Source organism: Canis aureus, chromosome 30 (genome assembly GCF_053574225.1).
Source record: "Canis aureus isolate CA01 chromosome 30, VMU_Caureus_v.1.0, whole genome shotgun sequence".
In the NCBI taxonomy this organism is placed as follows: Eukaryota; Metazoa; Chordata; class Mammalia; order Carnivora; family Canidae; genus Canis; species Canis aureus.
Genome location: NC_135640.1, coordinates 33,798,360 through 33,826,325, shown reverse-complemented (window position 1 = coordinate 33,826,325; position 27,966 = coordinate 33,798,360). Strand labels below are relative to the sequence as shown.

General features: G+C 45.8%; 1 protein-coding gene and 1 long non-coding RNA gene across 8 annotated transcripts in view; one reads left to right on the top strand and one right to left on the bottom strand.

Annotated features, from left to right (window-relative positions):
• RCAN1 (regulator of calcineurin 1) overlaps positions 1–27,670 on the top strand; it is a 94,928-nt gene extending 67,258 nt beyond the window's left edge. For 3 of the 6 annotated variants that reach the window (XM_077879119.1, XM_077879116.1, XM_077879120.1), the window contains exons 2-4: positions 19,819–19,992; positions 22,922–23,081; positions 25,881–27,670. In XM_077879119.1, coding sequence (XP_077735245.1) covers positions 19,819–19,992; positions 22,922–23,081; positions 25,881–26,053 — 507 coding nt within the window. In that variant the 3' untranslated portion in view covers positions 26,054–27,670. Of the gene's footprint in view, positions 1–2,258; positions 2,279–16,851; positions 17,023–18,374; positions 18,414–19,818; positions 19,993–22,921; positions 23,082–25,880 lie in introns of those variants that run through there. The other 3 variants (XM_077879122.1, XM_077879117.1, XM_077879118.1) reach the window with 3 other exon arrangements.
• LOC144301893 (uncharacterized) lies at positions 90–1,708 on the bottom strand. Of its 2 annotated transcripts, none has more exons than XR_013368792.1 (2): positions 1,559–1,708; positions 90–600 (listed from the first exon to the last, which is right to left on the bottom strand). It is a non-coding gene; the product is annotated as an uncharacterized LOC144301893 (long non-coding RNA). The 2 variants fall into 2 exon arrangements; XR_013368791.1 differs by having other exon boundaries at positions 1,585–1,701.
• Positions 27,671–27,966: the final 296 nt, after the last annotated feature.

The window sequence follows — 27,966 nt, the reverse complement described above, 5'->3', positions numbered from 1 at the left end:
GTGCCGTGTTTATCTGCAAACTACAAAGACAGTTTTGCTCTTCAGCTACAATTTTCAAATAACTTAATGCTCAATTATACCTGTCAGTGGCTTTGAGTTAAAAGCTCTTTATTTTGAAACAAAGAAAACGGTCTCTACATTAAAAAAATATTAATGATAAGGAAGAAAGGGCGAACAAGTGCGTAGAGTCAGTATTTTTATGTCATTTCTTAGAGCCAACATTCAGTAAATTGTAAAAGTTCTTAGAGCCAATGTTGAGTAAGTCTGCTGGTAAATGTTTGGAGCAGGAGATTGCTAATAGGCAGTATTTTGATTTTTGGGGTTTTTTTCATGGAAAAAAATGAACTTTCGCCTCATGTGATTGCTAACCATTTTCTGAGTCACTGAAACATTTGCTGTTAGCCATTATATTTCTGTAAATCACTTTCTTCTGCCGTCCTTCGGATGATCAAAGGGCATGCTGTGTCTCTGAGGAATTTCATTTTATTCAGGATCCTCTGAAATCGTGCAGCGTTTCTGCATGTGTTTTTCAGCCAAGCAGTTGAGATTCAGATGATATCTTCTTTGGACCCATTTGAAAGGACACGTCTTAAAGGAGCCCTGTATGAAAAGAGGCCATCCTTTCCTTTTGACCAAGAAATTAAATGAACGTGTGGATGTGTTGGTGTGCTGGGGCTATTTTTAGCAGGTTAGAAGAAACCTGGTTCATCTTAGATCCCAGGGTTGACCTCCCAGGGGTGGTTGAAAAGCCAGAGGAGACATGGGGGGCACAGCAGTGGCGGGACAGCTGCTGATACTTGGGGTGAGGGTGGTGGTGGGGACCCAAGGGGTGATAGTCTAGAATGCAAAGCACAGGGCCACCTGAGGAAATGTGATTTCATCCAAAACTTGATTAGGTGTAAGTGCTGGGAAGCGCTGGGAGAAATAGCCTCCCACACAGGGCTCATCTCCCTCATTCTCCACAAGAGCAAACACATCTGCTTTTTTTAGGGTTTCCTTTTACCTCTGCCCCACATTGCTACAGTTTTCATCAGAAGCCACAAGGAGCTCGAGATCTACTTCCTCATTTGTAAAGTGACTTTCTTGGTCATGGCTCCCATCACGTTTCTGTGGGGGGGAACCATTGCTCAAGGACTCCACCAACACAAGCTTTTGTGAGGAAATACCAGGCGGCGTTGAGATTGTTCTCTGGCTGGGTTCTGGAAGCCTGGGTAACACCTGCCGACCCGCAGGTGCAATGCTTTTATCTCCCACATGGGCAAGGCGCACACTTGAGGTGATGACCTTGAAACAAGGCTGGGGTGGGGGGCGAGTGTTGCTACTTTTTTGACTTTGCTTGGCTTTTGCTTTCTGGTTTCTCTGAGGGATCATGCGAACCATTGAGCAGCATGTGCAGCTGTTGAACCAAGAAGGCCAGCCCAGCCTTCCGCCCCACCCCCCACTCCCCGCCCCAGCCCCAACTGCAGACACGGGGCTCAGGAGGGGCTGTCCAGCAGCTGGTCCCACGGACCAGAGAATTCTGTTCAGTTTTGTCAACATAAAGTCACATATAGAATACCTCCATCTATCTGACTGCTTCCTGACCTGCGGTTCTGCCCTCAATGCACTCATCGCTCCCTGTTCTTTGACGAGCATGGCTCCTACCAGTGCTTGCTAAGGCTTGAAGGACAGGTCTGTGTCCAGGCCCTTTACTCTGACCTGGGTGGGTGCTTCCTGAGAGCAGGGCCATGTCACAATGCCCTGATCTCACAGGGGCTGGTGTGGATGCTCAGATAATGTTTGTTGAGTGAATAGAGAAAGGAGAGGAGTGCTAGATGATGGAAATTTACAAGTGGGTTTTTTTTTTTAAGTATTTATCTATCTATCTATCTATCTATCTATCTATCTATCTATCCATCTATCTATCTTAAAGATTTGGTTTATTTATTCATGAGAGACAGTGAGAGAGGCAGAGACATAGGCAGAGGGAGAAGTAGGCTCCCTCTGGGGAGCCTGATGCAAGACTTGATTCCAGGATCCTGGGATCATGACCTGAGCCACAGGCAAGACGCTCAACCACTGAGCCACCCAGGCAGCCCTTCTTTATTTATTTAAACAGAGAAAGTGCACAAGAGCACAAGCGGGGTGGAGTGGGGAACAAAGGGTAGAGGAAGAGGGAGAGAGAGAATCTCAAGCAGACTCTGCAGTACGTACGGAGCCCAACGGGGCTCCCGTCTCACCATCCTGAGATCAGGACCTGAGCCAAAAAGGCAGATGCTTAACTGTCGGAGCCACCCAGGTACCCCCAGTTTCATTCTTTTACATGTCTAGTTTTCCCAGCACCATTTGCTGAAGAGACTGTCTTTTCCCCACTGGATATCCTTGCCTTCTTTGTCATAGATTAATTGTCCATATAGCATGGGTTTATTTCTGGGCTCCTCTATTCTGTTCCATTGACCTGTGTGCCTGTTGTGTGCCATACTGTTGTGATGACTACGTTTGGTAGTGTAGAGTGGAATCAGAGAGCATGGTACCTTCAGCCCTTTTCTTTCTCAAGATTGCTCTGGCTGTTTGGGGTCAGCCCTGTAGCAACCATTGTGCTTTTTTTTTTTTTTTTTTTTTTAATTTATTCATGATAGTCACACGGAGAGAGAGAGAGAGGCAGAGACACAGGCAGAGGGAGAAGCAGGCTCCAAGCACCGGGATCCCGATGTGGGATTCGATCCCGGGTCTCCAGGATCGCGCCCTGGGCCAAAGGCAGGCGCCAAACCGCTGCGCCACCCAGGGATCCCTACTTATATTCTCATCCTACTATGCAAATATTCCTTAGACATCTAAACCTCCATCCACCTATATCCCTAATTTTAGTTTTTTAAGGACCTCTTCTGAATTCCTTTCAAAAGTAGCAAAGTAGCCTAGCTATATAATATAAACAAATAGCTCTTCATACAAGATTCAATACGTGTTCTACTCCCGTGGCAAACTCTAAGCCTTGGCTTTGACACACTATACCTAGATCACACCCTCAGTGTAAGTTGTTAACAGTAAGACAAACATCTGCAGTGCAGATCATCAGAATAAACCCACTGCAGAGTTAAGCGCAACATGTCCTACCCTGGTGCACCGTACATCACATGAGAATTGCTAACTCGATGCTCTATGTCATGTTTTCAAGTTGAAAACGCAGTTAGACCATCATTTTCCAGCTCCTGAGGTGTGCACAGTGGGGAAAATGGGTGTTAACAAGATAAACCCAGAAACAACTGCAGTCATTATAGGTGCCAGGAAGGAATAACCACATCCCTGGGTCCTAGGGCAACGTCTGTGCCCCTAGAGATGATATTTAAGTTATTATTCAAGGGGGATTCGGCCCGGAGAAGATGCAGGAGGTGCCCCAGGCAGAGGAAGCAGCTTAGATGAAAGCCCTGAGCCCTAGAAGCCTGGGGAGCACTGATGAGCCAGGACAGTGTGGCTGGTGGTGAAGACAGGGCAGGACGTATGGGGAGAGATCGCAGGAGCCACTCGTGTTCTAGATGCTGGATTTGCTTCTGAGAGTGAAATGGAGGCCAAAGCAGAGGGGACAAGAGGGAGGGACAAGCTGCTTCCTAACGCCCAAGTTAGGAATGTCTCAAAGAAGAAGCCATGGTGGCGCATTTTCCAAGGCTAACCTTCTAGAATGCTCCCAAGACATGTCTTCCGCCTTGAGTGCCAGGTCCTGTTGCTGTCAAGTAGCCTGCAGAGACCCAGGTGCAGGCTTCCAGATGTCTGTTCCTATAAACAGGCCTACCCTAAGCCTATGGAGTGGTACCCACGACCACCCAGGAATGTGCCAGAGAGATGGAAAGGAGGAAGGGGAAAAGAAACAGGCAGGGATTTTAAAAAAGAGTCAGAAGCTGTAACAAATATGGTAGCTATGAAATCCACCTAAGTGAGATCACCTTGAACGTCAGTGATCTAAATGCACCCATTTAGATCTGACAGAGATTGTCAGAGGGGATCAAAAAAACGAGACCCCCATCAGATGTCATCAACAAGAAACCCACTGTAAATATAAAGACACTTCTCCCTCTTCCTATGCTCTCTCTCTCTGTCTCTCTCTTAAATAAAGTCTTTTTAAAAATCAATATAAAGGCACATAGAGATTAAAAATAAATGGGCAGAGAAAGATAAACCATGCTCACACTAGTCAGAAAAAGCTAGAAGTGATGGGGCAGCTGGGTGGCTCAGTGGTTGAGCATCTGCCTGTGGCTCAAGTCATGATGCCGGGGTCCTGGGGTCGAGTCCTGGAGCCTGCTTCTCCCTCTGCCTGTGTCTCTGCCTCTCTCTCTGTGTCTCTCATGAATAAATAAGTAAAACCTTGGGCAGCCTGGGGTGGCTCAGTGGTTTAGCGCCGCCTTCCACCCAGGGCATAATCCTGGAGACCTGGGATCGAGTTCCATGTTGGGCTTCCTGCATGGAGCCTGCTTCTCCCTCTGCCTGTGCCTCTGTCCCTCTGTGTGTGTGTGTCTCTCATGAATAAATAAATACAATCTTAAAAAAAAATAAGTAAAACCTTTAAAAAAAAAAAAAAGAGTTGTTCAATGTAGGTGCTCCAAATGTATGTGTTTCACCTCCAGGTAGGTAGAACCCAGCCCCAGAAAAGCCCACCTGTCTAGGGGAGTGTAACCCCCATAACTGATTTGCTGCCTAGAATTTTCCTCTTAGCAATGTGTTTATTCCTTTGGGGATGAGACTTTGAGCTCCATAATTTGCTGATTAAATACATCTTCCCTGGGAGGTCTTAAACTTGGACAGCTGTCGTCATTAATGCTGTAATGGGGGAAAAAAAAAGAGAGAGAGAGAGAGAATTCATTAGGTAAACTTCCAGTCTTGTTAGAAGGAAGATGCAGCGGGCAGGGCCATCCCAAGGAGAAAGAGAGATCTGGATGTGATTCTGGGACAGCAAGAAGAGTGGAGAAAGCGCAAATGAGGAAGGGGTAGGTGTGGGGACATGGCAGTGACAAAAAGAATTTGATAGTTCTTGCTCAGAGAAGGCATCGTGCTGGGGGTCCTCTGCAAGGCCTACAGAGGAGATTTTCCAGAATCCCATGTTTTCTGCCAGCCACAGCCTGGAGCCTGCAGAGTGTGGCACAGGAGACTTGTGCACACTCATGCGGAGCTCAGCACTGGGGAGCAGGACAGCCACATCACTGTCCCCTGGCAGGTAGTAGTGGCCCTGGCTCTAGTGAGAATGGCCCAGGCAACACAGCTGATTTGTTGGGCACCTCACCAGATAAAAGTGGTTGGCAAGAGAGGTTACCAAAGAAAAAAATATTTTCCGGTGAAATCCCTCCTTTTTAAAGATATTTAGGTAAGAAGTGAAATTGTTTCAACAGTTGGCACCCCCAAATATTAAGGGGTTAAAAACACCAGGTTTGGGAATTGTGTGTAACAAATACTCACCACGCAGACAAATTCAAGCCACATACCATACTATTATGCCTAAAAAAAAAAACAAAAAAGAGGCAGATTTCCTCTCCCTAACGTTTAACCTTGAATAGCTTATCTGTTAACCACGGTTTCTGAGACCATTGATATACAACAGATAATGGGGGCTTGGGTGAGGGGGGGAGAGAAGCCTTTTGGTTTTTACAAAAGTTATATAAATGTTCACTGTGAAATACTAATAAGTTCAAATAAGCAAAAAAGGAAAACATCACAATCTTATACTAACACATGTATTTTTTTCTTTTCACCAAAATGGATCACAGCAGTAGACATTGCTTTGTAATCTGCTTTTTTTCTCTTAACAGCAAGTTGTGAACATCTTTATGGTGTCATTGGTTAGTTTTCACCTCCGTAGTATGGGAGGCTCTGTAGTCTATGGAATGGATTTGGCATATTACTTAGCTGGTCACTGATTGAATCTTGAGGCTGCTTGGGGTATGTTATTTGCATAAGCAGCATTGCTGGAAATATGTTTGCATCTGACTCTTTGCCCACAGCTATATGGATTTCCTCAGAATGAATTCTTATGAGTAAACTTGTTGGGTTTTCAATTGATGTGGTTGATACTAAAAGTCTAAAACTGTTGAGTTTACTGCTTTTTTTTTTTTAACCATATATATATATATTTTTTTTTTAAGTTCCTTAACATGGATAGATGAGCTAATGATCTGGAAGGGAATCAGTAGTATTCTCATGCTATCCTGTTTAAAGTTTGTCCTATTTGTGAGATATTTCAGATGATTAACTTAGTGTACAGCTCTTTGACCTTGGAACTTGTTGGTTCCTTGATCTTGGGAGTGATGGGTAGTTGGTTGGTTGGTTGGTTGGTTGGTTGGTTGGTTGGTTGGTTGGTCGGTTGGTGGACATAGTAATACACTCCAAGACCCTTCAGCAATAAAGGAATTGAGCCCCCCCCCCCCAGCTGCCCTGGGCAATTGCCCCCTTGAGGTAGCTCTTCTGCTCCAGCTGGGGTTGTGCCATCTTCAGAACTCCCCACAGGATCACCAAGGATCCCACTGGGACATTGTAATTTTAGTCTTCCTCTGCTCAGTCTCTGTTTCTCTCTGTCCTCCCCCCCCCTCCTTTCCCTGGGTATTGAGTCCAGGAGCACCCCCCAAATAAATATCCTGCACAAGAACATCTGTCTTAGAGTCTAGAAGCAGCCTGTTAAATTTATTGGTTGGTTTGAGGGGTTGTGGGGAATGGGGGCTCAGCAGACCCCAGTGATTGATTACTGTATATGCTACTTTATTCACCTCTACAGAGGATAGTAGTACCATCATGATCTCCTTCAGCATGAAAGAGCCAGGGCAGCTTAGACTCTTGGGGAGGGTTTCTTTAAAGGATGAAGTCAGGCACAATCTTCCTAAGAGGTATTTCAACATAAGAAGATTGATCAAACTGTATCGTAGATTTTTACAAAGGCAGCTTAAATGGTCTTTTTTTTTTTTTTAAGATTTTTTTTTTTTACTTATTATTAGAGAGAGAGAGAGCAAGAGCAAGGAGAGGGGCAGAGGGAGAGAGAGAAGCAGATTCCCTGCTGAGCAGGGAGCCCCACGCAGGCTCGATCCCAGGACCCTGAGATCATGACCTGAGCCAAAGGCAGACGCTTAACCAACTGAGCCACCCAGGGGCCCTTTGAATGGTCTTTTAAAGAACTGTCTTAAAAGCCTTACTCTGAAAATACCTGGACTCTACTTTCAGATCGTCTCTAACCCCATCTTCTAAGGCCACTCATGACAAAACCTTTCTCCCACCATCAATCATAAGCTAGTTCTGTAGAAATCTCTAAGTGTGTTAAGGTTCTTATTCTTAGCCACTCTGTCTGCCTCTCTGGTATGACCCAGTCACATCTTACTAACAATTTCTAAAGAAACCAACTGTAGTTTGTAGATGTTTGAGCATAATCTATAATAACCTATAATAATGTCTCTGCCATTCACTGGCGTTACTGTATAATTGCAGGGATGGAAGAAAACATTCAGCAAATGTCTAGGGAGTCACTTATGACAATGTGTTGTGCCTGCGAATAGCCAGAAAAAAATAAAATAAAGAATTGCCATGTGAGGAGTGACAGGCATGCTCCCTAAGTGTATTATTTGAAGGAGATTATGTGACAAAGAACATTCTGAGCCATGGGGATGGGCCGGGTGAGCAGCTTCATGTGTACCCCTAGCCCTCAATGTCTGGCTCACAGCAACGGACTAATCTATTTTTGATGACTACTAAATTAAGCCAGAGGCCAAAAGCTCAGATGCCTTTGGGGTCGGGAGCAATGGGGACATTGCTGGAGAGGCACAGAGTTTAGCCACCACTCCAGCCATACCCTTTGGCCTTCTGGGCCCTAAATTGGTACATCTTGTTTACCTCCAAAGAAGCCAGGTATTCTACTTCTATATGAAACCTCCCAGCTTTTAAATATTGACAACTAATTTTTTTCTTAAATGTTGGGGAGCTGCCAATTCACAACCAGCAAACTGACCTGCCAGTTCCCCTGTTCCGAGGGGACAGCTCTTCCATCCCAGACACTGTGGTGCAAAGGTGTGTGTGGCCAACTTCTAGTCACCTGACGAGAACACCCAAATTTCCCTAATGAACAAAGTTGGCTTGGTTGTTCTCTTTTTTGGTGATGAGTGCCGATACCCAAGTTGTGGTGGTGGTGGTGGTGGGTCTTGTTTATTCTGTGCTGCTACTTTATTTTTTTAAGTGTATTTTAAATCTTCACGTCATCCTCATGAAGACAGGATACACTTCCTCCTGCAACTTATTATCAGACTTTTAAATAATCAGCAAAGAAGGCAACATCAGTATGAAAAGACAGCATATGCTCTGGTAACTTCTCAGCTACAGACACGGAAACAGGGGCCTGGGGGTGGGGATGGAAATAGCAGGAAAGCACACACATGACACACTTTTCTCCTGCATTTGGTGAAAAACTGTTTCTGAGCTGACTCCTGAGTTTTTCGAGTGGGCGTGGCTATGAACTCTGCATAGCCAAGTTCTGGAAAACTGTGTTTTACATTCGGTTTTACAGATTGACGGATTTTGATCTTGCTCCCCGCTCTCCCCTGTCTTCCAAAACCTTCTCCCCTTTCCATCTTCTACTAATGTAGCCAGCTGTTCCCCCTGGGGATCGATAGGGTGTTGCAGGGCCCCAGCACTGTGCCAGGTTCCCCGGGAGAAGCTACTGGAAGGACACCTGGCCTCTGCCTCCCGGCAGCACACATCCTGGCCCGGGTTCAGTTGTGTAAATTCTTCCCAGATGAGTGTGGAATATAGCAACGAAAGGATCAGAGCTCTTCCAAGTCAGCGCTCACACTAGGAAGGAGAGCTCATACTTTGAGGGGTGTAAGGGATTTACTTGATGGGAATGAATGAGTGCAGGTCCTGGAAAGCTGTTGCACGCTGGAATGAGAGATGACCAGGTCCTGGGGAGTGAGCAAGGGCACAGACTGTGGCCAGCCCGCTCCCATATACTTCCTGCCCCATACACTTCCTCCCTCCGGAGATTTGTCCCCGCAGGATCATGCCTTTGCTGAGGGAGGCATCAAGGCAGAAGTTAAAATCTGTAATTAAAGCAAGGTGGGTCTGGAAAGGCAGAGATTACAGAGAGCAAATAAGGGATGATTAATTAGGGTGGCTTGGGCCCCAGTCATCTCTAAATAAACGTTACCTCCCTTAATCCCTGTCTGCTGGTCTCCAGGTCATTCATTAAGTAAAGTTCTGATTTGCCTATGGCTGTTTCTCCATCTTAAACCCTGTAAGCAGTGCGTTTCCAAGAAGTTACAGAGGGGTGGTTAACCTTTATGTACTAAGGAAAGAGTGAGGTAATCCGGAAACAAAAGTTAATGGGATTTTGAGCGCATGTGGAATTTAACAACCAAGGTGAAATCTTGTATGAACTCTGACCCCTTTTTTTTAAGGTAGAAATTTGAACATGCTCTTCTCCCTACTTTTTCCTAATCAACTGATTATTTCATTTTATTTCTTCTTTTTTTTTTTTTTATGATCGCAATTTAAAAAAAAAATCTCCACTGTAAGTTTTAAAAAAGCATGCTTGCCCTTCTGCTTAAATACGTGGTTAGCAGCCTCACCACTGGGTTGGTTTTGTTTTTTTTTTGTTTTTTTTTTAAGATTTTATTTATTTATTTGAGAGAGAGAGCATGAGCAGGGGGAAGGATGGAGGGAGAGGGAGAAGCAGCGCCCCCCCCCCCCAGCCGCCGCCGAGTGCAGAACCCTAAGCGGGACTCGATCCTAGGACCCCAAGGGATCATGACCTGAGCTGAAGGCAGCCACTTAACTGACTGAGCCACCCAGGTGCCCCTAGCAGTTTCAACATTGTATCCATCCTTTTTGGCACTGGCATCAATAAGCCACCCATATTATTTATTTAAGCCCTTGACGGTTCTGTATTATCCCAGAAATACAAACTATGTGTACACTGTCTTGTACGAATCCATGCAAGCAAGGCATCAGATCCTTCAGGCTCTTCTATTTTTCAAATTATCAGAAATGTGCCAGGCGGAAGTTTAGTATTAATATCATTTCTTCTGTATTATCCTATAGATCCAGAAGATTAATGCTGCTTAAACATAAAGGTGATCTTCATTTAAGATGGTTTTCTTTTTAGGCATCATCCCCTGTCATGGGAGGACCACCACTTGCCCGTATTTTTCTAGGGGGTTCTGGTTGGAATCTCAAAGCCCATCTGCAGAAAGGTGACCTGCTTTGTTTTACATTTTCATTGAAATGGAGGCCTCTCCCTATGACCAAGCAGATTTTACCAGTAATAAAGCCATGCTAAAAGCAATAAATTCCTGAACCCAAATCTGGCCTCTCAGAGCCGGTTCCCTGATTACTCCTAAAAGAGAACAAGAATGGAAATTCCTTTGCAGAGCAAAAAGAACATTTTTCCTGCTCTCTTTCTTACGCTTGATGGTTAAGGCAAAGCTCAAAGACAATGGGGAATTTAATCACACTACTGTGTAGACAAATGGGCTCCATGGGTGTTGATCATGAATCTTATTGGCAAAAGATTTTTGAGTCCATCTACCAGTAAAAGCATTCTTCGTAAAATCAAATCTACACAACTTCAGCCCCACACTGGGTACCTTATAGAACATACCAGAAAAATAGGTATTTTAAAAAGATATAAAAAAGCATTGAAAGAGGTGGAAGTGTATTGAGTTGAATATGTTCTTCCCACATGTAGAGGATTGTTGAGACTACTGCTGTGGCCATAAGAATCACTGGATTCTAGTAGTGTCCCATGGGTGGGACATCTGAGTCTAGGGTTGATGACTCAGTCCCTGGTGCCTGGGTGTCCTGTGGGGTCACCCAGAACGAGAACAGAGAAGGTACACTCAGGAACGGGCCGGCATGCTCTGAACACACATGTGCCTTTACGGGTGGCCCACTATGTCCTGTGATGGAAAGGAAGAGCATGGCTTTTGCTCAAAACAAAGACACGGGACACCCTTCAGTCAGGAGCACTGAGGGCCATGGCCCTTTGATGCCCTGTGGATGCTCTTTGATGCAATTTACCTGCCTCAGATGGGCCCACCCTAGGGCATCTCTGAATGTCACAAACAGTTTTCTGCATCTCCAGGAAGCGCAGGATGAGTGGCATGGCCCCCACGTGGCTTACACTGCAATCAGGAGAGCGCCAGAGAAGAACAGAACTAGGATGCCAGGCAGACAACCATGAGAGCCCAGGGGGTCCCCGGGGTTAAAGGAGGGAGAAGACATTTAGTCAGGAGGGGCATCTCCTGGAGAAGCAGTGTCTGTGGTGGGCTTTAAAGGATGAATAGAGGTTTGATGGGCAGAGAAGAGACAAAGAGAGTCTCTGGCTGAGGGAAGTGAGGAGAGCAAGCATGGCCGAGGGTGTACCTAAAAGAGCTGTGGCCTCCATGGCTGGGGAAGGCCTCATGCCTCCCTGGGCATCTGCCGTTTGCTTAATTCTGAACTAAGGTACTGCATGGGCTCTGTTGTATGGAAGTCAGGTCATGCTCCAAACCCCGGCTACCATCATAGACAGAATATAAGCCAGAGTTCTTTCAGGGCTAAAAGGCTCACATGGCCTTGTTCCCAGCCACTTTCTCTATGTCTCCCTCCTGCAGCCACTTGAAGCTTCCTCCTGGGCCTTTAATGTGCCACAGTGCTTTGGTGCCTTTGGGTATTCTGTTCCCAGAACTGGAATACTATTCCCCAACACCCTGTGGTTCACTCCTCTACTTCCTTCAGATCTGATGCGTTCACATGTCATCTTCTCAGGGATGCCTTCCCTGGCTAGTCTCTCACTCAACATCTCCTTTTCCCAGGACTTCCTATCCCTCCTCTGTGCCTTTCCCCCAGCACATAGCACTGTCTAAAAACACTGCGTGTTTTACCCATTTATCTTGTTTCTCTCCTTTTTCTTTTCTTCCTGTCTAGAATGTAAGCTCCATGAAGGCAGAGTGTTTTGTCTGTTTTGTTCGCCCTTGAATCCCCAACACTGAAAACTCCTTGGGTGAAAGAACAGATCCATGGATGGGTGGATTGATGGGTGGATGGATGGATGGATGGATGGATGGATGGATGGATGGATGGACAGATGGACTGACAGATGGATGCATGCATGGATGAATGCATGGTTGGATGGGTGGATGGATGCATGGATGGGTAGACAGACAGACAAACAGATGGATGCATGCATGGATGGATGCATGGTTAGATGAGTGGATGGATGGATGGAAAGATGGATGAATGATTGGATGCATGGATGGATAGATAGAATGGATAGATGGTTGCATGCGTGCAGGGATGAGTACATGGATGAATACTAAGTGAAAGTCTTCATCTTCAACCCAAGGAACAATGGGAAATCACTGAAGTTTTTCCAGTGGGAGAGGAATGTCATCAAGCTCAGCTTCAGGAAATTTTATGTTTAGTGGGAATCACATACAATATTGGCACAATAAAAAATTGATGACAGCGAAGCCAGTTGAAAGGTATTACAACTGCAGGAGCTGCCTGAAGTGGTGTGCCGGGAGTGCAAAGTGGAGGGTGGCACAGAGAATCCACAGAACTCTCCACCAACGTGCAAGTGGGACACTTAGAAGGGGAAGACATCCTAAAATGCCCTAGACAGTCCAGCCAGAGGGACCGAGAGAACAGAGAGGGGGAAATGAGCCACGATACCAGAAGGCACTGCAGCTAGGTGGGCATGGTTCTGTGGTTCCACGGAACAAGCCTGGAATCTGCAATCGAAAGACCAGGGTGAGTCCTGGCCCGTCTTAAAGTGTGCCCTTCTCAACCTCAGCATCATTAGAGGTGAAGTAGGAAGTAGAATCACAGCTAACACACAACTACCAGTTGTGTTTCAGGCGCTGTGCTAGGCACTCCGCCTTACATCACATTGTTTGATCCTACCACAACTCTGAATTTGATATTAATGCGGTTTACAAGCTGAGGACAAGGACACTCCCCTTAGTTAATAACATCTTTTAGGCCGGAAAATGATACAGAGGAATCAGAGTGAGCCCCTGTGTTTTTCCATTGTATAGTAGCGTAGGTTGGAAGAACAAAGCTCCACATTATAGAGAGAAGGGCTACCAATATAAAGTGACAAAGAATTCCATTATCTCAGAAGCTAAAAAGTCAACCAAACCGCAAGTTCTACTAGCATTCAAGATAAATGCTCTTTAAAATGACACCTTTTATCTCAGCCAGGTGTGTCATTCCCCACACGCCCCACCCCACCCCTCAATCTTTTCGCAGGTTGCCTCATTCTTTGCTCTGCTTTGGTTTGCACATCAAAGTCCAAACTCAGTTTCCCTTGCTGGTCGGTTTGTAGAAAGTTTCCCCGGTGGCACATTCTTGGCATAGTTGTAAACTCCTTGGGGTTTATAAGGACGGGCTGAGGTCATCCTAACTCTTGCCTGAGGAATGCTGCAACAGGAATAGTGGAATTCAACATAAATCTCCATTTTTCCCCCACTGAAAATAGAAAACTTCTTAGTGAAAATATGCTCTAAGTGCGTGGAGCCAGAGCAAGCAAATGCAAGTTAAAGAGATTCATTTAGGATTTTTATGATACGAATGGAAGAAATGCAAACCATCTAAGGCTTTCAGTTGACTAAAGCATTTCATCTCTTCTTTAACTTCTGGTGTCAGTGTTACTATTTTAAGTGCAAGTTTTAGTATGCTTTTCAAGAGCTCTAATGAGACATTAGGCACTGCTGTCTTCAAATCACTTATATCCGACTAGCAAACAAGAATCAAGAATGTACTTGTCTCCCAAATGGCAAGGGAGGTACATTTGGGAAAAAGACAACCCTTTTAATACTTGTTTTGGAAGAATTTTTATCCTCCATGAGGAAAATCACTATTGACAACGTAATTCTTTGGCATAGGACATCCAGAAATCCAAGTTCACGTATAATAGACACGCAGTAGAAGAGCAGACATTCCTAAGGAGAGCTGTCAGATTAGCAGAGGAAGGGAAACCGAGATGAGCTTGCAGCAGTGTTACCTCTGGGGGCAGCGACAGGTGTCTCTCCACTTGGCCAGCCAAGGCTGGAGCCCAGGAAGCCTGTGCTGGTGGGCCCTATGTGCCCTTCTCCTGGTCCAATGCCCTGGTCGCTCTTGTGACCCGGTGAGTTTTGCCAGAGAGCATTCTTTTCAACCTCCAGACAGTTGGCCACCATTTTGAGCTCCCCTTCTTGATGTAAAAATGGGAGCCCTCGGGTTCAAAATTGGGTTCAAATGGGCTTGAAATCCATTCAAAGGCAGATACGGAATTACACATTTTATGAGGCTCCTGGTGGGGCAGCCTACTGAAAGATCGATCATGGATCGTCTGTTGCTTTGAGCAAAGACAGATGAACAGTCTTCAACACTATTCTTTTGTTGTTGTTGTTTTCATCCATATAATGAAACAAAAATTATAAATCCGGGGAGCACAGGACTCTGGTCTCAGAGGAATACAAATGTTTCAGATCTGCCCACACAAACTGATCTGGAACCTCATCTCATGATTTTAAAAAAAGAAGAAGATGGGATCCCTGGGTGGCTCAGCGGTTTGGTGCCTGCCTTCGGCCCAGAGCGTGATCCTGGAGTCCCAGGATCGAGTCCCACATCGGGCTCCCTACAGGGAGCCTGCATCTCCCTCTGCCTGTGTCTCTGCCTCTCTCTCTGTCTCTCATGAATAAATAAATAAAATCTTAATAAATAAATAAAAGAAGAAGAAGATGATGATGAAGACGGAGAAATTAGCCTCTTCTTCCTCCTCTGATCACATTGTAACTCTATTTGTGAAGGACTCCCGGAGAAAGAGAAAAGGAGAGGCTAGGGGTTGGAGCTGGTGGGGTGCTGGGGGAGAGTGCACCTCAGAGCCATCCCCAGCCTCTCTGGAGGAGGGGAAGGTGGTTCTGTGTCTTCTACCTACCCCCTCTGTTTCCGCTCAGCACCCCCACCCTCCACCGACACCTGGCATACCCACACTACCACCACCAGAGCCTGTAGGTGTCATGAGGCCCATTGCAGACCACGCTGAACAAGCAGCACACCCGAGCACACCCTCCCCATCGCCAAGCACCAGCTCACGTGACCACTTCCCCTTGATGTTTGATGCATACCGGTACTATTCACAGTGTCCCAAACTTTTTTAGAATATATGCATTTAGATCTTTTCAGGTTGGGAGTTATGGGTAATTTGGCAAAGCAAACACCATAACTGGTTTCTTACATAACTCTGCAGTTGGCAGCAAGGCAGCGTGCATTGAAATTAAGCAACACTCATTCATCCGAGAAGACTTTGCTTTTCCTTTTTTGGAGGGATAAATGCTCTGGTTTGTTTTTTCTCCATCGTGTATATTCTTTTTATTATTGGCTGACTTTAATGATCCTCTGAAGTTCATTTTTACATGTGAATGGCCGGGTTCTGTTTAAGTTTGGGAAGCTTAGGAGATGTCTCTGTGTGCCTCTAGACTGGAGAGTGCTTTTGTAAGTAAATTGAGTGCCTTTAGGTGATAATGAAATTGGGGAGATTGGAAAGGACCTAGGACCCAGGCTGCCAAGGGATCTAAACAGAGAAAGTGCTTAGAACTTCAGAGTTCCAGCCTTTGGAAAGAACTGGCATCGTGCCATCCCAGTATGCTTCTCCACACTGAAAAAGTGGCCAGCTGAACTTTATGTATTTATTTATTTACTTAGATTTTATTTATTTATTTATTTATTTATTTATTTATTTATTTATTTGACACAGAACAGAAGCAGGGTGGGAGGGGCAAGCAGAGGGAGAAGCAGTCTCCCTGGTGAGCATGGAGCCTCAGGGCCTGATCCCAGGACCCCAAGATCATGACCTGAGCTGAAGTCAGACACTTTACCACTGAGCCACCCAGGCACCCCTGAACTAACTTTTCAACATAGCATACATTCTTCCCATTTCTTCTTCCTTTCCTATTAAACAACAAGGACAACAACAGCAGCAACAATAGCAAAACTTTGTCTATGTGTCTCAGAGCAAGACAACTGCCCGCAATGTTTCTTTTCTCAGCTTCACAGCCTAGATTCTCTAAAATGCTTTTGTATCTTTTTCTGAATCCTATAGCTGTTAGAAAAATGATCAAAGCCTTGCCTATTCCTAGTTCCCAAATTACAATAATAAGGTTTTTCCAGTGAAAAAAATCCCAGGATTGCTTGAGAATCTCTTCCCACGTTCCCACCGCGGAATACAAGCGGGAATTGGGACATTCATCCAGTAAAGTTCAATTAGGAAAAAAGGAAAAAAAAAAGCCATATTTCAAAATGAATTCCACTTTTTCTTTAAAAACAGGGTTCACTGACCAAGAAAGATTTCAAAATGTTTTCCCTAATACCCCAACACGAAACTTTGAGGTTTTCAGGGAATTATAGGGATCAAACAACTAGTCAGGACTTGGGTTTCCAGGTCTCCCAAAGGCCCGAAACTCCCCTAGAGGCTAATGACTGTTTACTGCTGGGACCTTCCTCATTTTTCTTCTGTAACATTTTCCATCTTAAGAAGGATCGTCCCATTCAGCTGAGGAGCATGGTGTCTGAGTGGCTGAATGGAATTACTACCAATGGAAACTATGCTCCAAGAGGGGTTGATAAAGCAGCTGCAAGGCAAACCTTGGCTGTTTTTTCCATCCCCTCCCCAAGCAAAGTTAATTAGCATAGGGAAAATGACTAAGGTGTTGACGTCACCTCTTTCCAGTAGAAACTTAGACTCTGTCTCTGTCTGCCTGAAAGCATGCAGGACTTGACTCAGGAATTTGCTGTCCAAACAGGATGCTCTGAAAGCTGTGCCTTTTTTTTTTTTTTTTTTTTTTTTTAATCCCAGGGGGCTGGACTTTCGGTGCTTTTATAAGGGCTGGCTGGAGAAAGAACTTACAGCCTCTTGCAAAGGAACCTCACTTGGGGCTTGACTGCCTGAACCGCTTAGCGCTTTCACTGTAGGAAAGCAAGATGCACTTTAGAAATTTTAACTACAGTTTTAGTTCTCTGATTGCCTGTGTGGCAAACAGTGATATCTTCAGCGAAAGTGAAACCAGGGTAAGGCTTCTAAATCTAATGTGATTTTTGAGGGTTTGCAAAGCCTTCTGTTAATTGAGACTATTAACTGAAATATTTGCAGGGGTGTGATGTGGCTGTCTTGTGGGTTTGGGGGTTTGGAGATAAGTCCAAAATACTTGTAGCTTTATCAGTCAAAAGCTGTTGCCTGAGGAATTAACTGCGAAGGAATTTTGAAAGCTCTCAATATTTGAAAACATCCAGGTCCCTTGACCGACTAGTAATGCAACTAGTTTTAATGCTGCGTTTTTCATCCTCCGTAGGCTGTAAGTAAACTTTTGGAGGGAAGCTTTTTCTGACAGTGGATAGAGCGGTCCACTTTGACATCCAGAGATCAGAATAATTTAGTTTTATCTTAGGAAGTAAGTAGCATAAAGATGTTTGTATGTTTGTAGTAATTACAAGGGCCTGTCCTCAAGTTTTCAAGTCTTTCGCAGAGAAAATGCAGCCATAGCAAATAATAAAACTGGATAAATAACTTAAGTGCGGGGATAAGTGTACCTCCTGGGAAGCAGCTCCCATTGATGGTAATTAGTATAATTAGTCGTTTTAATTACTATGCTTTTCTTCTTCATTTGATTAAGATGTAAGATTTCCATCAGTAGCTACCCAGCTGTCTAATTGATCTTTAACAGTATCGTATATGAATGAATTCTTTGTGTTCTGTTTGGGGATGGTCTTCGTGTTCCATGCTTTATACTCAGCACCATATTGAAGCCTGTGAAGGTTTTGTGTCATTGTTGCTGTTTTTTTTTTTTTAATTAAATCTAATTCCATAATTGTGTATGACGCCTGTGAGCCGGGACTGTGGTGTTTGAACTAGATATCAGAGCACACTGTATGTATGAAAAGCCTACAGAGCCCATGTATTTCATATTAGCCTTGTGTGAGTCAAAACTCATTATTTATTTAATTAATCAAAGAGCGATGCCATCCAACAACTGTAATAATAACCAGGTATCAGTTATTGGAACAAATAAGATTATTTTATAGGAGAACGGTATCACAGTAATACGGATTTAGCAGATACTGTGCCTTGCCTTGTGTTCTGGTCCTGAGCCCTGACTTGTATTCTAAAAATATTCCTCAAAGTCATCCCCCCTAAATTCTGAATCATAACTTCAAAACGAAGCAGTTGGTCACAATGCCTATTGATGAGGTCATGCAAAATTCCAAATTTATGCCCATACTCTGTGCCAGAAACTTGCCCGTCCTCATGCTCGGGAGAGGTGGAGAAAAAGTCACATGCAGCCAGATGAAATCCTCCGCGAAGCATCTGCTGCGCATTGTTCTCATTCTTCGCCCCTCTGCAAAACCCCTCGGAAATTCTCATAAACTAAAGAAAAGCCATGGAATCCAAAGAGGGGAAGTCTGTGAGTTGTTCCCACCCCTCCCCACCCCCCAACCTGCCCAGTGGAGACAGGCTGGAGCTCAGGTCCTGTCCTGCCTGTGCAACAGCTGGCACCTGGAGATCCCATTCCCTCACCTCTCTCTAGCACCGAATATTCTTTTTTTTTTTTGTTTTGTTTTTTTAAGCACCAAATATTCTTGAAAATGTTCTCCCCTCTTATAAGCCGTCCTCTGGCCCCTCTGCAGACACCATGCTTTCCACAGGTTTGCAAAGAACTTGATGGGCCCCCTCCACCTCTTCTTCTGCGTGGATTCCCTTTGTAGAAGGCACGCTGCTCCCAGCGGACCCTCAGCCAGCCCTTTCTGCCTTTCACAGAGTTCCCACAACCTGCCCTCAGTCTGGAAAAAGAGACTCAGAAAGCACAATGCCTCCAAGCCCATACAGTCTCTCTGGAAGTTTCGACAGCCTGTCAACTCCCTCCCAGCTCCCCCCACCGCCTCCTGCTGACACCCCCTCCCAGGACCCAGCACGGCAGGGGGCTCTCCAAAGAGCTTTTCCCAGAAGGCTGCTGAGCTTGCTCCTGAATCAAAGCCTGACACCCTTGAACTTGGGCATTTCCATTCTGAGAGCTCACGCTGTTTCATGATTTTCACTGGCCTTTGTAACACTGGAGCTAGAAACGAACACATGTGAAAGCCAGCCTGCAGAAATGGGTCCATTTGCAGAACCTTAATTTTTAAGCTAGTATTATTTTAGTGGGTTAAAAAGTAACAGACCAAGTGGGAAAACAATAGGGAGATTTCTTCTTAAACCTCTTCCTGTACATGAAGAAACGCAAGGTTTCTTATTAACTTCGCTGTTTCCCAGTGCAATACAATTTTTCGTTTGCAAATCAGCCTTCGGTGTTCTTAAGCCCTAAAGAATATCCAATGCACACTGCAACACCCCAAACTGAGCAGTGGGATGGGAATTCACGGGGCTGGGGAAGGTTGTTGGACATTAGGAACTGCCAGACCGAGATGGGGGTGGTGACAAATCACCAAGCCGGACCTCCCTGGAATGTCATCTGTCTCTACTTTTTTAATTTATTTTATTTATTTATTTTTTCGTCTGTCTCTGCTTTAAAAAGACTGTTTCTGTGACTCTAAGAGGTGTTTAAGTATTGGTACTTGTTCTGATTAAATGAATTTAATAAATCATACATTCTTACTTTCTTCTGAAATCACCCGTCCTGGAATTAAAAGGGCAGAAAGAGCAAATCTTCCTCAGAGAGGAAAGGCTGGGTCTCTGATTTCTCTAAGAAAGAACTTGGGGAGTGTTCTCGAAATGATAGCAGTCCACTTCCTCAAGAAGAAACGTAATGGGAGTCGACAAGACTCCTACGCCGGGATGTTCTAACTCCTTTTATTTTTGCTTTTACTTTTCAGGCCAAATTTGAATCCCTCTTTAGGACATACGACAAGGATATCACCTTTCAGTATTTTAAGAGCTTCAAACGAGTCCGAATAAACTTCAGCAACCCCTTATCTGCAGCAGATGCCAGGCTCCAGCTGCATAAGACTGAATTTCTCGGAAAGGAAATGAAATTATATTTTGCCCAGGTGAGTTGGATCCATGGACATGCATGCTTCTCCCTCTCCCCCCTTTGAAAGGTAGCTTTTATACATCGATTATGTTATAACATTGACCTTTTTACGATATGCATTTTGGCTGCAATATTGAAATTACAAAGCATCTCCTATTCCATTCATTCTTTTTTTTACCATGTATCGTCATCCATGATCATTTTACCACAACATTAAAATTTTTTTTAAAAAGATCCTTATAACAGGCACATAATAGTCTCCCATGTAGATACTTCAGGACACATTTAGCCAGTCTTTACTAGACGTTTCTCTTGTTTTCCGATTTTTCACTGTCACAGGTAATGCTGCAACGAACATTCTTCTACACCCTTTTTTAAAGCATGTCTATGTTGTCATTTGAGTGACAAAAGCAACACGAGATATCGAAACAACCCAAGTATAACACAAAAGTCCCTAAAGTTGAATAAATAACGTTTCCCCACCCTCCCTCCAAAGCCTTCCCCCTAATGTAACCACTTTTGAAAATCTAGTGTGAACCCTTGCACACTTTCTTTTTCACATATGCAAACACACAGAGTAGTTCATTTTCTTGCACAAAACGGTGGGGTTTCTACAGCCTTCTCTTTTATGTAGCCACGTATGATGGACAACCTTCCCAGTCAATGTGTACCTCATGCATTGATTTATTTTTTTAAATTTATTTATTCATGAGCGAGATAGAGAGAGAGAGGCAGAGACACAGGCAGAGGGAGAAACAGGCTCCATGCAGGGAACCTGACCTCCAGGATCACACCCTGGGCTGAAGGTGGCGCTAAACCACTGCGCCACCGGGGCTGCCCTCCTGCATTGATTTAAAACTCGAAGAATTCATTTTGAAAAAGGCTAAGTTCATACTCTAAATCTTCAGTGCCTCCCTATCTTAAGAAAACATCAGCATATGGTTGAAAGCAAGCGACCTCAGAAATGGTCCCTGACCTTGGTCTGAGTAACACTGGGTGAACCTTTCCTGCTCATCCAGAAGGTGGTTGATGGCGTGCAAGGCTGTGGGCCTGGAGACTCTAGCACTCCAAGATCCCGTGCAGCAGGTTCCCAGGGATTTGCTCAAGGGTCGGGGCTAATGACATGTCCCAGACGGAGAGCAGACCTGAATGGGTCCCCACTCTGTACAGGTTCTGAGCAGCGCCGAGCTCCGCTCCGTGGAGAATCAGCAGTTTGCAAGTGGGGGCATGTGCTTCAGCGCAGGCTGCCAGGCCTGGCTGGAAAGGAAAAAATGAGTTAACCAGACAGGGAGCAAAGGCTAAGAGATCCTCCTGGTAGCAGGAGTTCTGGCCCCAGGGCCCTCAAGGGCTGTGAAGGGTTTTGCTTTTTTTCTCTTGCTCGCCACATGTCCAGCTCTCCCCTCACTTGTCCTCCTCCTTCCAACCCTTCCTTCCTTCCTTCCTTCCTTTCTTCCTTCCTTCCTTCCTTCCTTTCTTTCTTTCTTCTTTCTTTCTTCATGAGAGACACAGAGAGGCAAAGAAACAGGCTTCCTGCGGGGAGCCCTATGAGAGACTTGATCCCAGGACCCGGGATCACGCCCTGAGCCAAAGCCAGATACTCCCTCCAAACTTCAATGATAGGTGACCCATTGTCAAGGCAGCTCACAAAGTCCTATATGATTATAGAACGGTGATCCAGGGTCCAAGGGGAAGGAGCTTCTTGGATGCTGCTTTCTGATTAAAGCTGCAACCCCCCCCCCGCCCCACCCCCCCCCACCCCCCACCCCCCCCCCGCGTTGGGGTTCTGAGCTCCCAGGCCTGTGTAGGAACAGACCTGGTAGGGAGGCTTCCTGACTGGGAGGAGGAGGGCTCCCTGGCGCCCTGAGGGGTAAATTAGAGCTGGGATGCGCTGCCCCCTGGTGGCCTCTGGGAGGCACGGGTTCTGACCTCGGATTCTTCGTTGTGAGTACACCTCTTTCTGCATTTGGTCAGGTTCTGGATAATTACCTAGTCCCTCCGCAACTTTTTCTGATTTACTCAAGTAAATGCATGCTCCTCGTGAAAATTAAAATACAAAGAAAACCGCAACTGATAAGAAAGATGTAGTGCCTTTCTGGATTCCCCTCTAACCACTGATAGAACTTCTAAGCCCAAACTAGCATCATGGGTTATTGTTTCATGTTATTTTTTTTTTTTTTTTTAATCTCCTGGAAGGTGGATCTTTTTTCCCCTTCCTCGTTATGGCATCTGATTTGGAGGCCCAGAGGGAGGGAATTGTGGGGTACCACTGGATGGGCAGGAGTCCAGGGGTCCCCATTCCTGCTTTGGCTCCTGAGAAACTCTATTTTTTTTTTTTTAAGATTTTATTTATTTGAGAGAGGAGAGCACGAGCCGGGGAGGAGGGACAGAAGGAGAGAGACAAGCTGACTCCTCACTGAGCAGGGAGCCTGACGCGGGGCTCAATTCTAGGACCCGGAGATCATGACCCGAGCCAAAAGCAGATGTTTAACTGACTGAGCCACCCTGATGTCCCTGAGAAACTCTATTATCTTGGGGCTGTTGCTTAGCTTTTTGGAGCTTCTGTTATGTCTCTGATATGAGGAGCTGGAAGAAATGGATTCTGAAATCCCTCTGACCTCAACAACAGTGCTTTATTTTTCCATTTCTACTAAAACTGTACTATTTTTCCATCAGTCTGGGTCAGTGGTAATCCCTTGCCATCCCTGTGCCTGTGGGTCCCAGTCCTGGGAGGGGGCTCTAATCAGGTTAGCACCGTAACCCGTCACCTTCTCCGTATAGACCGTATCACGAGCCATCCTTGAGCACACGTCCTGGGCACACGTTCTGCTGCCCAGACCTGGGCTTGTCCTTTCTCACCTGTCCTCCACAAGGTATCCCTAGGTGCCATTGCATCGCTTGGGTTCTTTCCTCAAGAAACATCCACCTGTGTTTCTTTCTCTCCTCAGACTTTACACATAGGAAGTTCCCACCTGGCTCCCCCAAATCCAGACAAGCAGTTTCTGATCTCTCCTCCTGCCTCGCCGCCGGTTGGTTGGAAACAAGTGGAAGATGCTACTCCCGTCATAAATTATGATCTGTTATACGCTATCTCCAAGCTAGGGCCAGGTAAGCTGTGCCCTTGGGTGGGAGCGGGAAAGGAGATGGTGGGAAACTGCTGGAGGGCCGAGACAGAGATGCTCACCTGCCGCAGGGAACAGCCATATCCTTGTGGCTAGGAATTTCATTTCTGGTCAAGGTGGTTTCATCCATTGATCTGATTCTCACCGGCCCTTTTAAATGTTCAAGAGAACCATAGAGAGGAGAGGAGAGCCCCGGTCATGCATGCCCCCACTTGGCCCCATTGGGGTGCTCCCCTGCTGACTTGCCAGAGAAAAGTAGAGGTTCCAGTCCTCTGATGCGACATCAGGTGTGAGTATTCAGGGAGATAACAGGTGCCCTGGCCTCAGTCTTCTCCACAGAATGGGTATTACCCAGTGGAGTGGTGAGCAGTAGAGGTAGAAAGCACTTCAAACAGTGCCTGGCCCATGGGCAGCGCCCAGTACATGATTTTTGGAAGCAATAAAATGTGGGTGGTTCCTGTCTTACCTGCTAGGGTGTGGTGAGTGGGCAGGTGCAAGGGGCGTCAAGTGGTTCGAGCGCACCCTCCTGCCCTATCCATAGAGAAAATGTAATAAATGCTGAGGCCATCAGCTTCTCCTTTCTCCTTGACCAGCAATCTGAGCATGTTCCTTTGGATTGAGGGTTTTATTTCTTGGACCATCAGCAGTTTCATGTTGAAAAGATTACATTTCTGAACACACTGCCCCGGCGGAAATTCCCTCTGTGGGAGTGAGCAAGAATCACGTTACTTACTGGTAATGGTGGCGTGAAGGTCAGGGTCAGGATGGCCAATCTGAGGAAACGGGAGCTCCTCCCAGCAGCTCCTGGCTCAGGCACATTAGCAGAGCTGACGGGTGGAGTCCACCTAGATTCTAGAGAGAAGAAATGGGACCTCCACCTGGGGAGATGACAAACTGCTCCAGAGCCAAGAAGTGCTGCTAGGGACAATTCTTCACATTCCAGAATCTACCACTCCTTTACAGAAGGCTAATTTGAGAAGCCTCTTCAGAAACTAGACATAATAAAACCCACTCACCCTTCATTTGCTTAACGGTGAGCTAGAACCACATTCTTATTTGGCTGTACTTTGCAAAGATTTTGCAAATGTGGCCCGATGCCAAAGCTTTCTGGATTGTGGCCAGTCCGTAGGTAGATAAGGATCCTGACCAACGTGATCTTGTGACCCTCCACCTTCATTCCCTCTCTAAGAGAGCTGAGACTCGCCCACCTTTTCAAAGCCACTTGCACTGATATTCCAGATAGAGAAAAAACTTTGCGTGTTCCCAAGAGTCCCCAGAGTAGCATGAGGCAGGTCCAGAATCAGGCTAGAGGCAAACCCACCCCAGCACCCCCAGGAGGGTAGAGCCAACTGAAGCAAACCCTCGTCCCCCTACCTGTTTAAATCATAGCATTTCGACTACACCCAACTTCCCACCAGTAATGATCCCCGCTCTATTTGTAAACATTAGTAAAACTAGGTGACACTCGTCGGGCCTGTGTCCTGTGCACTAGGTCAATAACTTGCCTTGCACTCAGGTAATCAACTTGGTGAGGTCAGAGTCACTATCATCGGAAGGTCACGGGGATATGAAAAAGTGTGTCCATGGGCTCTGGCTCCTGAGTGCTCACAGCCCACGGGTTGGCCAACTGCCTCCCTCAGCCCTTAAGATGCAGCCAGACCCGCACCATAGATTGCTTCTCAGTTACAGAAGACTCATCCGTCCCACCCTTGCTGGGCCAGAGCCACCTGAACTGGACCAAACCTGGCCAAACTCAGGCTGACACAGAACTGCAGGACACTCCCGGCTCCCGGGGGTGAAAGTTGTCCTCTGAGAAGGGATGCTGCGGTCAGAAATGTTTTCGGAGCGCCTGGTTCAGACCAGCCATAATTACACCTCCTGTCCCCAGTGTGTGCTGTCCCCCCAGAGCCTTGAGAGGGGGAGGCTCGAGGTGGCCCTTCCTAATGTGTTTTATCCATGCACTGTCTTTGCCTGAATGCTCACTCCTCACACCTCGCTGGGGAGTCATCTGGATAATTTTAGGAGGCCCGGTGAACAGGTTAAGTGTAATTAAAAATACAGCCCTTGGGGCACTTGAGTGGCTCAATCAGCTAAGTGTCTGACTCTTGACTTCCACCCAGGTCACCGTCTCAGGATGGCGAGATGAGCCCCAAGTTGGGCTCCGTGCTGGGCGTGGAGCCTGCTTGGGATTCTCTTTCTTCCTTTCCCTCTGCCTGCCTCTCACATTCAAATAAATAGATAGATAAATAAATAAAATACACTCTTTCCATACTCCTCTTTTTTAAAAAAATATTTTATTTATTTATTCATGAGAGACACAGAGAGAGAGGTAGAGGGAGAAGCAGGCTCCGTGCAGGGAGCCCAATGTGGGACTCGATCCCGGGTCTCCAAGATCACGACCTGAGCCCAAGGCAGATGCTCAACCGCTGAGCCACCCAGGCGCCCCTTTCCATACACCTCTGTTCACAGTGTTTAAAAGCAGAGTAATACGTAATGGTGACTATATCTATATCTATTTAAAACTTATTATATTTATATATATACATTTTTATATTATATTTGTGTGTATCTATCTACACATATATATATATATATATATATTTTTTTTTTCTGCTAAAGCCACCTAAGGAATGCCAATCCAGAGCAGATCTGGCCGTGTCCCTCAATCCCCACTGAATAGCCGCAGCATCTTGGCCAGTCAGACCCCTCCATGCTTTTTTCCCCATTTTGCTCGTGCCCTCTGGCCCCTGCCTGCCTTACCCTGTCATTTGTCCTCCTCCTCCAGGGGAAAAGTATGAATTGCACGCAGCGACCGACACCACCCCCAGCGTGGTGGTCCACGTCTGCGAGAGCGATCAGGAGAACGAAGAAGACGACGAGGCAGAGAGGATGAAGAGACCCAAGCCCAAAATCATCCAGACCAGAAGGCCGGAGTACGCGCCTCTCCACTTAAGCTGAACTGGCCCTTCCCCCAGGGGAGAAGAAGTATTCTGAATCACACCCACGGGGAGAAATCTTGTACTGTGGAAGTGGCCGCTCACGACCCGGGAGGTGAGAGCCGTGATCCCGGTGGCAGAAACTCCAGTTCATGTTGCTCAGAAGAGAATCGGGGCTCCGACTCCTGGTCCTGATGCTGCGCCTCTGCCGGTGTCCGTGGCTTCCGGGAATGTCCTGAGCCCATCACTGAGTTTGAGGTGATCGCACAAGGACATTTGGGCACGTCTCGGGAAGACTGATAATGGTAGCGTTCCCTACTTGTTCTTTTCCAGTAGGTTCTGTTTTCGTCAAGGGCAGCTTCATCCCTGGGTGTGGGGAGAGCCTTCTGTTTCCAGCCAGCCTGCGGGGTAGGCTCTCTCTCCTGTTAGGCAGAGGCACCGCGGTGCCACCAAGTGTCTGGGGCAGAAACGTGAAAACGAGAACGAGGCAATGTGGGATTTGTAGTGTTTCATTTTCTCCCCCCTCATGTTCTAATGTTTGTGCATGTATACTTACTGATTTTCAGAACTAACCTTTGTTCGTGTATAGAGTTACGCCACTGTTAGTTTTACATCTTTTGGGAAGACGGGAGAGCATTTGAAAAATCTGTCATCACCTTTCCAGATTCCTGACTCTTTTCACAACTGCAGTCACACGGGGAATCTCACCGGCCACACGGCCGCCCCGCATCCTAACCCCCCGCAACATCCACCCTGTGCTTTGGCAAGAGAAGTCGAGCTTAAATTCCTGTGTAGAGTTTCGCTTTATAAAATTCAGAGAATAGCAGTTTCACTGCCAACTTTCAATGGATGAGAAATTTTAGTTTAGGTGTATTGGGTCAGACATCGGTTCCATTGATTTCTTTTACGTGGTGATTTATCCACATGAATCGTAGCCCAAAAAGAAACCTTTTTGGTTTCTTGGCTGAGATAGTTGATTTTTTTTTTACTCCACTAAAACATCAAGATAAACTTGTAAATAAAGCTGATAGCATATATTCATACCTATTGTACACTTGGGTGAAAAATATGGCAGTGGAAGAGTGGTGTCAGACTATTACCCTACCTGTGACTGTATGTCGTAGAAAACGCTGTTAAACGTTGGACAGGACTTGAATTCAAAGCATGTGAAGTGGATATCGTACACGTGTGGTGGAATGCAAGAGATGCAGTGCCTTTCCCCATTCATTCCTGATGGAATCGTTACAGTCGGTTAAAGTCTGTAATTTTTTTTTTCTAGTTGTAACGTGTCTGTCTGGTAAATAGGTATCCTATTTTGGCCTTACGATACCGTAACAAAATGCATCGTTTTGAAAATACCTAATGCCAAGTAACAGTGCATGCTTTGGAAATTTGGAAGATGGTTCCCTTTAAGAAGCAAATACATATTTGATTGTTCATATCCAGAAACTGACTGAATGTTCTCAAAACGCTGTTTACAGTACTCGGTGAGGTGGGGGGGCAGGTGAGGGAGAGATCATTGCCCAGCTGTTCAAGTGTTCCTGGTTAAGTGCTTTTAAACTGGAGAGGCTAACCTCAAACTATTTTTTTTAACTGCAGTCTATAATAATAAATCAGCACAATATGCTCTTTACGGAAAGGTTCGTGTTTGTGCCGTTTTATTTCTGATGCTCCGTCTGGGAACTCTTTGAAGCCTGCAGTCTCAAAAGGAGACACATTCCTCCCTAAGTTTCTGTTTAGAAACTTCCAGTTCTTTGCCGCGGATGGCGGAGGGTAAACGTAAGGAGGAGAATAGATAAAACCGAATCGGGAGTCTGAGTATGTGCTGAGATGATACCATGACAAAAACACCACTCACCAACAAGACCAGCAGCCCCGCTAAACAAACAACAGTGTTTCTGATTGTTAATTTGAGGAGTTGTCTTTCCTGTTAGG